This window comes from Cupressus sempervirens, chromosome 10 (genome assembly GCF_028749045.1).
Source record: "Cupressus sempervirens isolate cs-2001-9-10 chromosome 10, ASM2874904v1, whole genome shotgun sequence".
NCBI classification, from domain to species: Eukaryota; Viridiplantae; Streptophyta; class Pinopsida; order Cupressales; family Cupressaceae; genus Cupressus; species Cupressus sempervirens.
Genome location: NC_143127.1, coordinates 366621148 through 366634118, shown reverse-complemented (window position 1 = coordinate 366634118; position 12971 = coordinate 366621148). Strand labels below are relative to the sequence as shown.

At 37.4% G+C, this 12971-nt stretch overlaps 1 protein-coding gene across 2 annotated transcripts; it reads left to right on the top strand.

The window, feature by feature from the left end:
- Positions 1-7282: 7282 nt before the first annotated feature.
- On the top strand, positions 7283-12076 carry LOC149534185 (uncharacterized). 2 transcript variants are annotated; one of them, XM_089804617.1, is made up of 3 exons: positions 7283-9091; positions 10952-11297; positions 11553-12076. In XM_089804617.1, exon 1 carries the CDS (start codon positions 7561-7563, stop codon positions 8911-8913), a length of 1353 nt encoding a protein of 450 aa, XP_089660743.1. In that variant the 5' UTR covers positions 7283-7560; the 3' UTR covers positions 8914-9091; positions 10952-11297; positions 11553-12076. The 2 variants fall into 2 exon arrangements, with proteins under 2 accessions (XP_089660743.1, XP_089660742.1); XM_089804616.1 differs by lacking the exon at positions 10952-11297.
- Positions 12077-12971: the final 895 nt, after the last annotated feature.

Genomic DNA, 12971 nt, shown 5'->3' with positions numbered 1-12971 from the left:
AATTCGTCCATGATAGCAACAATGCGACCTAGGGGCAGGCACTACAATTGTGGCTATTAAATATTTGTATTTGGAGCTGCTTGATGTTAAAACAACTTTTCTTCATAGTGATTTGAATGAAGAGTTATATATGGCACAACCACAGGGATTTAAGGTCAAAGGTAAGGATAACTTTGTGTGCAATTTGTAAACAAGTTTATATGGCTTGAAGCAAGCACCTCGGAAATGGTATCTAAAATTTGACAATTTTATGCATGAGCATGGATATAGTAGGTGTCATTCAGATCATTGTGTTTATTTTAAGAGGCTAGATGATGATAACTACATTATTTTATGTTTATATGTTGATGATATGCTTGTAGATGGGTCCAACATGGATCACATTAAGGGTTTAAAACAATAGTTAGCACATTCATTTTCTATGAAGGATTTGGGGTCTACAAAACAAATCCTTGGTATGAAAATTTACAAAGATAGGAAGAATAGAAAATTGACATTAGCTTAGGCTAGTTATATTGAGAAGGTGTTGCAACATTTCTCTTTGGAGAATGCTAAAGCTGTCAGCACACCTTTACTTGGTCATTTGAAGTTGACTAAGGAGATGTGTTCAAAGACACAAGAAGAGGAGGATAAGATGTCTAAGGTACCTTATGCTTCAACTGTACAAGACTAGATATTGCATATGTAGTGGGATTCATTAGCAGGTATATGCGTCATCCAAGAATTGAGCATTGGAATGCAGTCAAATGGATTCTCCAATATTTGAGAGGAACATCTAGTAAGTGTTTACGCTTTGGGGGCTCTACTACTGACTTACATGGCTATATTGACTCAAATTTGGTAGGGGATATTGATACCAAGTGGAGTACTATAGGTTATGTATTTACTGTTGGTGGGGCAGCAGTGAGCTAGGTTTCTCGATTATAGAAGGTTTATGCTTTATCCACTATAGAGTTAGAGTATGTTGCTGCTACAGAGGCAACCAAGGAGATGATATGGCTTTAGTTCTTTCTAGAATAATTGGGACACCCACAAAGGGATAATTATTTGTTTATAGATAGCCAGAGTGTCATTCATCTTGAAAATAATTTTTCTCTACATTCAAAGACAAATCACATATAGTTGTGGTACCATTTCATTCAGTTAGTTTTGGATGATGGAAAGTTAAAGTTCGAGAAGATACATACAAATGACAATCCAACATATATGTTTACACAAGGTAGTGACAAGGGAGAAGCTGAAATCCTCTATAGCTTCAGTTGGTCTTTTGACTGAATAGAATAAAAGAACAACTGAGTCTAGGGTGGTTTGATCGAGTGGGAGCCTCATGGAGTAGTAACAATGCTATACAATCAGTTTTTAAGTAGGAGATTGTTGTTTAGTGTAAAGCTTGACTAGTCCCCAAGTGGGAGATTGTTAGTTTGTGGTGATTGATCAAGGAAGTATTGTACATACTCCATAATTCCTCAGCGGGGTTTAGGGCCAAGCCGGACCTCAAGCGAGGGTTTGGGGGTAGTATAGTGACATTTTTGGGCCAACATGTTTTAACTAATTTTAAACCTAAACCAGCAAAAATACTTGTATAAAATGGCTTAGGGTTAGGGATTTCATAAGGTGTGATGTGATAATTATTTCTTGTGATGGTATTAAGTTCTAAGGGATTACAAATTGTAATCAGGTTGTAATCACTGGATAGTAATAATATTGGACTCACTATTTGGTTGACGTAGCCCAGGGATTCGGTGAACCATGTTAAATCTTGGGGTCTTGTGTTCTCTTTTGTGCGATTCTTTTTTTTTTTTTAATATTAGTTATATTTGCATGTAATTGTTATTTTTATTAGTGGTTAATCCTAACAAATGCATGTGCATAAAAATGAAAACTTAAGAAGGGAGTAAAGATAATTTAATAAAATGAAATTAAATTTATCCTTTACTCTAACAAGTATGTATTCTAAATAATATATTAAATTGTGATATTACTATTAGGACTCAACCCTCTAGTTTTTGAGATAAACTCATTGACTTATGTCTTGTATTGCTCTAAAACATGTGTGATATTTCCAAATGGTGTTCTCGACCAATCCCACCTCAAGATGGAGCTTGACAACCTAAGAAAGCTTAATTTTCTTTCTTTCCAATGCCTAGTAAACTTAATTTTATCTTCATTTTTTATTCACTTATGATGTAGTACAAGGTAGGAGAATCCCCAAAGGATATGTCCTAGCCCCAACAAACAACTACATAGTGGAAACACAACATAAGATAACAAATCTGATACCAAACTCAATTCTTTATTCATAAAATAACTAATTACATGCAATGTGTTGGGCTATAAGACCTTCCTAGTTACAACCAAATACAAAGCAAGTAATAGTTCTGCAAGATCCCTCAAGATCCAATCCTGAACCCTAGCTAGTCTAGATCTATAACACAACAACACTTTGGTAGAAACCTCTGACAAGATCTAAATTTGTGCCCGCAAGCCACCAAGCAATCTCCTTGTTTCCCAAGCAACAACTACCACTTGTTTTTATACTTTTCTCCTCTCAACTACTCCTCTTCTTCATGTTGAACAATAATGACTCAAGACTCCACAAGACCCCTCTACTTATACCCAACTAAGCTACAAGTTAGCGTAGCAAGTTGCAAATTAAATAAACTCTTACATTAAATACATGTTTAGCCACAAGTTAGCCTACAATAGATATTAAATACCAAATGACTTAAAAGGCTTACAACACCCATTAAATACACCTAAGACAAACAACCAACACCCAAATAGGTCCATGCAAACTCCCAGGATTGGTCCACGTCATGATCTCCTGCATTAAATATGCCAAGTCAGCCAAGAAAATCTACAAGAACTCCATCCTACAAGCCACAGTACCGAGCATCACCAAAAAATTACAAGCATCGCCGAGCTCCCACAAGTATTGTCGAGTTCCACAAGCATTATTGACCTCCTTTAGTTGTTGATAAACCAACACATGTCGAGCAACATAGTATAAGTCAAGCAACAATGTAGATGTCAAGAAAGCCTTCAATGACCAATCACCTTGACCAACACTACACTTAATAATGACTGAGCACCACTCCTTTGGTGATTGAGTCCTTAGCTCCAAAGCCAAAATTCCTCCAACATGCAGGATTGCTACCTACCCTAGGATGCTCCTATATCAGACACACCAGGTGTGAAAAGATGGTCTCAATAGCTGGAAGAACATCTTCTGGAATTCAACACATAAATCTCAAACTATTTTTTCACATACATATCCTCCAAGTCTTCAACTTGCACACTCTTTCCCCTATTCCACTTCTACCAATCCTTTCTAGTAACAGACAATTGTTTTCTTTGCTTCTTCACATCCATCCTCGGTGTTCCACAAGTTTTCTTTCCACACTAATCTCTAAGTCTCTTAGAATCTTTCAACTCAACTTGTCTACCAACACTCAGGTTCCTCCTACCAAGTTCTTCATTCTACAATGAAATTAGGGAATTCTTATTGTCACCTTCTCAATAGTAATCACATTCTTGACACAATAATGCATAGCTTTGCAATTATATTGTCAAGGTCTACCAAGCAATATGTGACAACTACTCATGTCCACAATATCACACAACACTTGATCCTTATATTGCCTAATTTGAAAATCAATAAGACACTGCTCCCTCACTTCCAAAGCATGATCATCTTGTAACCAACCAATCCTATAAGGACAATGATGTCTCACTCTCTTCAAACCAAGCTTTTGAACCATCTCCTCAGCAACAAGGTTATCAGTACTACCACCATCCACTATCACATTACAGATTTTACCACCGGACTTACAATGAGTCGTGGAAAAATTACTCCTTTGACAAGGTTCCAATACCCTTTTACCAAATAGTACTCACCGATCAAGTAAGCTCTCTCCTTGCTCAAGTTCATTGACTGAGCCCCCAGCTTCATTCACAATAACAACTCTTCTATCACTAGCCTTCTATGAACATTCAAAATATCTATGACTTTCTTCACCACATCTATAGCAATTAGTACCCTTAAATTCACCTTTGGCTATCCTCTTCCTCTGTTGAACTAGTTTTGGTTCACCTTCTGCACTTGGTTTATCCTTTACTAAGTGATTTTGCTTCTCTTTCCCATGGGAACTACCTTGATTTCATCTCTTCAACTTATCTTTTGCTCTGAGAGCATACTGATAAGAATCCTCAATAGAAGCAATATTCAACATACCAATCTCATCCTAAATATTGAATCTCAAGCCATTAATGTACCAAGCCACCTTATCCGTAGACAACTCTCTATGTCATGACCGAATAGTCAACTTGTAGAACTCTTCAGTATAATCCTTTACAAACAAATCCTTATGTTTTAGATTCTTAAACAATTCATGTTCATAATCAACGGGAATGAACTTAGCCTTCAATTTTGTCACCATCAATCTCCAACAAGTGATCTTCATTTCACCTTCTTTATCTCTGTCTCTTTGCAATTCTTTCCACCAAGGACAACACATCCTTTCAAAAAAATTTGTGCCAACCTCACTATGAGCGGATCTCCAATATCCTCTAACTCAAAGTAGTCTTCCAATTCACCAATCCAATCAATCAAGTCTTCAAGATTCAAAGTACTTGAGAAACTAGAAACATCTATCTTATGTTTTAGCTTCAATTGAGTGTTAGATCTATTCGGCTGATCAACTCTATCTTCCATAGATCTCTCCACATGATCACTTCTATCTTTACCACTCAATCCAACAACCTTGAAGTCTTCAACAACTTCCTCATAACCTTCTTTAGTACCCAAATGTTGAGGTACACTAATTATAGCCCTTACAATCTTAGTCTTCATCAACTCTATCTCAAATCTGAAATATGTTTTAACCTTCTCTAAGATCCTTGCTTCCACAACATCACAAAGATCTTCAATCGCCCTAGGGTCCAATCTTCTTAGTGGCATCTTCTAAGATCTTTGCAAACCCTATGCAACTAATCCACAAGATCAACCAGATCCAACCTCACTCTAGTAATCTTCACCCCATGTCCTGGTGCAAATTGCCCCAACTTCAACGATCTATCTACACACTCAAAAAAAATTTTCTTTGATATCACTTGATGCAGTACAAGGCATGCAAATGCTCAAAGGAGATGTCCTAGCCCCCAACAAACAACTAGACATTGGAAACACAACACAAGATACAAGATTTGATACCAAACTCAATTCTTTATTCATAAGATAATTGATTACATGCAATGTGCTGAGCTGTAAAGTCTTCTCGGTTACGACCAAAGACAAATAAAGTAATAGTTCTACAAGGTCCCTCAAGATCTAATCTCGAACCCTAGCTAGTCCATATCTATAACACAACAACACTCTGGTAGAAACCTCCAACAAGATCTAAACTTGTGCTCGCAAGCCACCAATCAATCTCATTGTTTCCCAAGCCACAACTACTAGCTCTTCTATACTTTGCTCTTCTTAGCTACTCCTCTTCTTCACATTGAACAACAATGACTCAAGACTCGACAAGAGCCCTCTCCTTATACCCAACTAAGCCACAAGTTACCCTAGAAAGTTACAAATTAAATAAACCTTTACATTAGATACATGTTTAGCCACAAGTTGACCTACAACATATAGTAAATACCAAATGCCCTAGAAGGCTTACAACACCCATTAAATACACCTAAGACAAATAACCAAGACCCAAATTGGTCCACACAAACTCCCACGATCGCTCCACATCACGACCTCACACATTAAATATGCCAAGTCAATTGAGCAAATCCACAAGAACTCCATCCCGCAAGCTACACTACCGAGCGTCAGCAAAAAACCACAATCATCGCTGAGCTCCCGCAAGCATTGCTGAGTTCCACAAGCTTCCGCAAGCATCGTTGACCTCCTTTAGTTGTCGAGCAACCAACACACACCGAGCAACATAGTATAAGAAGAGCAATAGTGAAGATGCCAAGCAAAGCTTCAACGACTGGGCACCTTGACCAATACTACACTCAGTAACGATCGAACACCACTTCTTTGGTGACCGAGTCCTCAACTCCAAAGCCAAAATCCCTCCAACATGGAGGATTGCTAACTACCCTAGGATGCTCCTGCATCAACTTAAAAAGGTTAATTATCAATAGGATTGACATTGATTGGGCCAATGTGTTTTATGGAAAAGATGATTCTCTCTCTTCTCAATGAATGATAAGGAGGGGTATGCTTATATTTTGATGCCTACAAATCCTTGATATTGTAGTGAGATAAATTTTATGGTTTGATGTGGGGGTTTCATTGAACAAAAGTAGAAGGAGGAGGAGGAGGAGAAGAATAAGGAGAGGGAGAAGAATGAGGAGGAGGATAAGGGGAAGGTGGAGGAGGAGAAAAATCTAATTATTTTTCATATATGAAAAAGTAAATAAAAATATAATACTGAATGTATATATCTAACTAGTGGCGTAACTATTGCACCTTTTGATGCAAATGCTAGTTTTTATTTACAATGACTCTTTGTGCACTGCCATTGAGATTTATGAATTACTACTCGAATATTTGTGCACCATTATTAAAATATTTGTCTACAATAGTGATTTTGAGTGACATGATATTGACCCAATGAGAGTCATATTAGTTAACCCTTTGAAATGACCACTTTATAATTATTTTACATATAACAACTCTTAGGGTGCGGTCTTATGAGGGGGGCTTAAGCTCTATTTTTAAGGAAGTAGGTGGTCTCATGAGCAAAATATAATTTTGCTATCAAATTATTCAGAATCTTCTCCTAAAAAGTAGAAGCCCCTCATTTTTAGGAAGCAGCTGAAAAAGGGGTGGGGCTGGAAATAGCCCCACCGGCTTAGGAATGCTTTTGTCCACTTGTCAATAATCAAAATTTTAGTTTTTTAATTAAAATGTAGATTTAGAGGGAATTTTAAATTTCAGCTTATTTTTAATGCACATCTTCCTTAAATTTCGAAGCTAAAATATTCAGTATCATAAATCATGGGACCGCTAGCTTTACAATATTCCCTAAAAAGTAGCAAGCAGCTTCCACTCTATTTTGTTGGAAGCCCCTTCTATGAGACCCCAACCTTACAATGTAGCTTGAGACAATTAAGTCGCCTACATAAATAATAATTAAAAGAAATTATAGAAATCCGATCTACTGTTCAGATGAGCGCACCAAGAGCTATAACGGCTATACCTAGCTGCCTTGCCTCACTGAAATTAGGACGCAGCCAATGAAAACGTGCGTTTCAACGTTTTTGCAAGGATGTGTACACTGTACATATGACCACGACGGAGCATTGCAAAGAAATGATAATAGGCACTTCAACGTTTCCGGAAGGCCACACATGTTGTGTATATGACCATGAGCTAGCGATTAAGGAAATGGGATGGAAACGAAGGAGGCGATTGGGACGAGGAGTGATGGAGATCCGAGCGGCTCCATTACAGAGGTAAGCTAAGGAAACATACGGAACTCCTGTACATAGCCCATCGATATATACATAGTAAGCAGCGTGTATATATACCATAGTAGTATTTGCAGGTCAATGCCGTCCATTATGCCTATGCGGCGTAAAAAATGGACAGAAGAAGAAGAAGAAACCCTAATCAACAAATATGGCGAAATGCTCAACAATGGGGTCTTGGGGAAAATGAAAACAAGAGAGAGAAAGTTTCAGCCCATTGCGACCCATGTTAATATGATGCACCATGTCCAGGACCCAATTGCATTTCCATGGCAATGGACCTGGAAAGATGCCTCCACCAAGGTGCAGAATATGCGGCACCAGTACCTCGGGGTTAAGCAAAAGATCAGGAAAATTGTCAATAGCATTGATTCGGGGGAGAGGGAGGAGTACGAGTGGGCAGAGGGCTTGACGCACTGGTCTAATTTTTTGAAGTATAAGGAGGTTTTTGGCGATGTGGAGCTTGATTTCGGTGACATTGGAGGTCAGGGAAATGGTGGGAGGAATTTGGGAGTTTTGAATGGGAAGGGTCGACCGAGGATGAGGTTTGATAATCAGGTGGGATTCTCGGAGGATGGATCTTTTATGAAGAATATAGGGCTCGATGGTAGCCAGGAGAGTGGGCTATTAGGGTTAGGGTTAGGTTTTGAGTACGAGGGCGATGAAGGGGATGAAAATGGGATGAAGGAAGGCGGTTGTGGTGAGGAGTATGAGTACGAGGAAGCAGAGCAGAATCCGGAGTGTAGTAGGAAGAAGAAGAGGTTTGCGAAGGATGGATTGAGTGGAGGAATAGCGAAAGGCAGTGCTGGTATTGTGGAGTCGAGGGTTTTGGGCCTCCTAGCTAACCAATTTGCTCAATTGAGGGAGAGGGAAGCAAGGAGAGAAGAGGCAGAGGTGGAGCGGGAGCGTGAGAGGCAGAAGAGAGAGATGTTGAGAGTAGAGACTGAAATTGAGAGGGAGAAGGAGAGGGAGGAGTGGGAGAAGGAGAGGGAAGAGCAGGAGCAGATGAGGGAGAAAGAGAGGGAGGAGAGGTTTCAGGTCTGGGAGAACAGGGTGAAGGAACGTGAGGCAAGGGAGAGGCAGAGAAGAGAGGAGGAGATAAGGAGGGAGAGTGAGTGGGAAGAGAGGATGGAACAGCGGAGATTGGAGTGGAGGAAGGCAATGGAGACAATGATGAGAGAACATCAGGCTACAATGGCGCAACTTCAGGCCCAGATAGTGCAGAGCCAGCAGAATGTTATCACACAACTGCTTGGGACCGTCTTGCAGTTTTCTGGTCAGCCTGCTGACATGTCTGATCACACAGGAGCAGGGAACCCTTTTGTCACACAAATTCTTCAAAATTTGCAGCACTGTGGTGGGACTGGGATTCTACCTAGTGGAAACAGGGTTACAGGAGGAACTAATGATAATCAATTCATTGTAGATGGATGAACTGTCATCTAGCTCGGGAAAATTGAGACGAGTGCTTCAATGCAATTGCAATCTGTACTGTAACGTGTAGCCTCAGCACAATTAGTGCAAGCCAATCTCTACTTGTATGTCAGTTTGGCCAAGATTAAGCATGCCAATCCCACGCTGAAGAATGCCAAGAACAGTTAGTGATAGAGATGTATGTAACAGTGCATAATTTATTTGGTAATTCCTCATTGTTATTTTATTATTAGCTATTTGCTTGATGCAGTTGCTGTTTAATTGTTTTCTTGTATGCACCGTCTTCTTCTTATTCTTACCAAAACGAAGTGATTCTAGTTGAAATATTAATCGCATTCTTCATCTCTGATCTTTTGGAGCCAATCCATCTGATATTCAATCCCATGTTGTAAAATTCTAATGGCCTTCGCATTCACTATAAATTGTTTTCCGGGATCACAATTATTAAGTTATGAATGGTTCGTTGTTGACAATGTTTTGAAATTCTGAATTAAAGGATTGGTTTATAATTTTAGCAAAACTTCAAATAAATACAGTTTGAAGACTTCTCGTTGAAGATACACATGTTTGTGTAAACCACTTGATTTTTGCAACTTCTATATTCATTATTGTACTCCCAAAAACAGCAATACCATTTGTTTGATAACTTCAGCAGTATGCAAAATTACTAGAGTAATTGTTTAGCAAATGACTTTTGATGCATATTTTTGTAAACCACTTGATTGATGCAACTTCCATATTCATCATTGCATTCCCAAACACGGCAACATTGTTTGTGTTTCATAACATCAACAGTTTGCATAATTATTAGAGTAATTGTTAGTGACTTTTTGAATAATTATTAGAGTAATTGTAAATGACTTTTTGATATTTGATGTCAGAGTGTCATATTGGAATTTGTACAGTTTACTTGGTTTCTGTCTTATTGGGGCATCAATAAGCTGTAGTGAAAGCTACCTCACCTAATTTGAATGCTTGGTCTTTTCCAGGTAATGGGTATAATTCATAGTATCATGCCAGTTTCTTAAATGAGGTTTAATAGAGGTATGCTTTAGAAAACATGCATTATTATCTTATGTTTGTGAACCTGTAACTGTGTAGTATCTTACCTGCTTGCACGCAATCACAAAATGTGCCATATTAATTAATATTAGAACAGCTTTTAGGACAAGGGAGAGGTTGATCAAAGCAGAAAAGTTTAAATGGCAAAGGTTGCAAATGGAAAGACTGAGCATATTGATAAGACTGACTTCTGATCTATTTATTTATGTTGGTTGGTTTTCTGATCAGGAATAGATCTTTATATGCAACATGAGTTTTCTTCATTAGACATTTGTATAGACAGGTCTATGAAGTGAATTTCAGTGTGGAACTATTATGTTAGAACTATGACTTTGTGATCATAACTAGATTTTGTCCTGTGCCACTGACCTTTTCATACATTGCTTAGTTTTTGATGTTTCTTTCTGATTTGGCGATGGAAATAATTAGTGCCTAACGTGTCATTTTACACAAGTGGATATGTTTGAATTTTGATATTTCAGAGTTTGATCTCAATCTGAACACATACTTTTTATTTGCTAGTTGTATTATTGTTAAAGCCTTCACGACGACATGTGTAAACATTTTGTTAATCGGAGGATAAATTTTGAATCTGGGAAAAACTTGTTTTCATGGAAATGGATTAAGATATCTTTCTGGATCTTATTGGGTCCTGTGCAATTCAGTGGAAGAGGATGCTCTAAAATGTTGCTTGGTGAGTTCCAATCCACATATATTGAATAGTTATAAAGTAAATCTGATGAATAAGAATATCCTCCAAAGCAACTAAAGACTTTTATTCTTATTTTACAAGCTTGTCTGCCACAGCATAAAGAAGCTTGTCTGCCACAGCATAAAGAATTTCCTGTTGTTAGCTTGGTAGTAATGCTATGCAACTTAACCAAACCATTCTTCTCAAATATATCATTGTCAGAATCCTTGTATGAAAGGGCCTGTATCATAGCAAGCTCGCTAACTTGTTTTTCTATGACAACAGATAGAACCTACAAAGTGGCAGTTTCTGAGTACTTCAAACAAAAGAGTTACAACAGATTGTGGGTGTATTATCATATCTTTCTGTCATTCACTTGTAACGGTAGCAATTGAATGTAGAATTTTCAAGAATAATGCTAATGGAGATGAGAGTTGCTGATTTATCAATTAAATGTAGAATTCTGAAGAACAAAATCAATGGAGATTGAGAACTGCTGATTTTAATAGTGCTTGATTATACTGAGACCGCACCCAAAGTTAACTTCAGTTCTGTAGCTCATAAATAAATTGAACAAAATCAATGGAGATCGAGAACTGCTGATTTCAAAATGTTTGATTATCGAGGCCAGGTGCAAAGTTAAGTTCAATTCTGTATCTCATAAATAAATTGTATAGTCTCCCCTTTCAAATATAGAAATAAACCCTTCTTTTGGGATCCCTTATGTTTGCACGCATCGTCTATTTTAAAGAAATAAAAGCTTGTTTTGCATTTATTACAATTGCTGTTGATGGTGCTAGTTTGGATGTCCATGTCTAATTGTTTTTCTTATTTCATTTTATTTTTTTTGACGATGAATAACTTTTAGATGTTCTTATGTGCTTAGGACACTTTGACAGTTAAAATGAGGAAGGCTATCATAGAGGATGTCATCTCTAGGCTGGGGAACAGTTTTAACAGAGAGATGCATACACTCACTATAGGAATGTTGAAAGGATATTGTGCTTGACTACATTGCATGGATCACATTGACTTCCATATACAGCTTCAATGGCAAAATGAATTAAAGGTGTGGATGAATGCTTTGTTATGTTTTCACGGAACTTTGATGGCCAAGGTATCATCTTATCCTGTTAGAATCTTAGGAGTCTTGATTTGGTCCTTGTGTGTTAAACTTTCTTGTGTTTTGGCATAACCTAGTTAAGTTTGGGCTTGTTAAAACACTTCGGACTATATCTCCATAACGAGAAAGGTAGGTGAAGATCCGTAATAGGGGGCTGTGCTGTTTTGACACCCCTGAGTGTGAGCTTAGTACAGAAACTAATAGCCATGATGTCGACTATAGCTCTTCTCCGTCTTTAAAAATTGTAGTTTGAAGTTGAACTATAAAGCCTCGCATTTTGTTTTGAATAGGTTTCGATAATGCTTGAATACTACATTGTTTGTTACTTTGTGACAAGAAATTATCTTGGTTTGCATTAGAAGCCCATATCTTTGGCGTGGCAATAATTGGGGCAGTCTTGATTTTAGTCATACTCGCAAATTTTCTTTAGAAAATATTGATTTGAAATAACCTAGTAGAAGAGTTTTGTTCTATTGCGAGGATCCACAAGTTGTGTTTAGAGAAAAAAATGTAACTTGGTCTGAGGGAGGAATCAGGTTTTCATGGAAGTCTATTAATGGTCAACTATGGAGAGCATTGAATCTCCAAACAGTTTTGGAGAAGATTAATGTGCAGCTTTGTTTATATAAAAGCTACACAATTTTTTCTTAGATCTGTTAACAAATTCATTACATAGGATGTGGAAACTTTTAAGGTGATATGTTATTAATTTTGGAACATCGTTTATGTAAAATACCTTTTGGGATTTGGTACTTTCATGATCGAGAAACATTGGACCCATTGTGTTATTCAATATTTCTTGTGTTATTCAATGTTTCTACCTCTCTAGCTCTAGGTTAAACATTCGACTTCAAAGAGATCGTGTAGGTAATTATTTTAGGAAATATAGCATTGTTTGCATTTTCCCTAAGTCACATCTCCTCTATTGACAGTGTTGCCTACCTTAGTCAAGACAAGGTGTTCTAATTTGTAATATCCCCTATGGATACTTGCTCCAAATTTTACCAAGTGTTCCATAGAAATTTAATCGACAATTTGTAAGAAAGCCAATTTCTATTTATCTAATAGATTATATTAAAAATTATATAATAAGAAATGAAATGGATATATGAAATTAAATATGAATATTACTATCAAAACATTTAAATTATTATAACCTTAATAAAATAACAACATAATTAT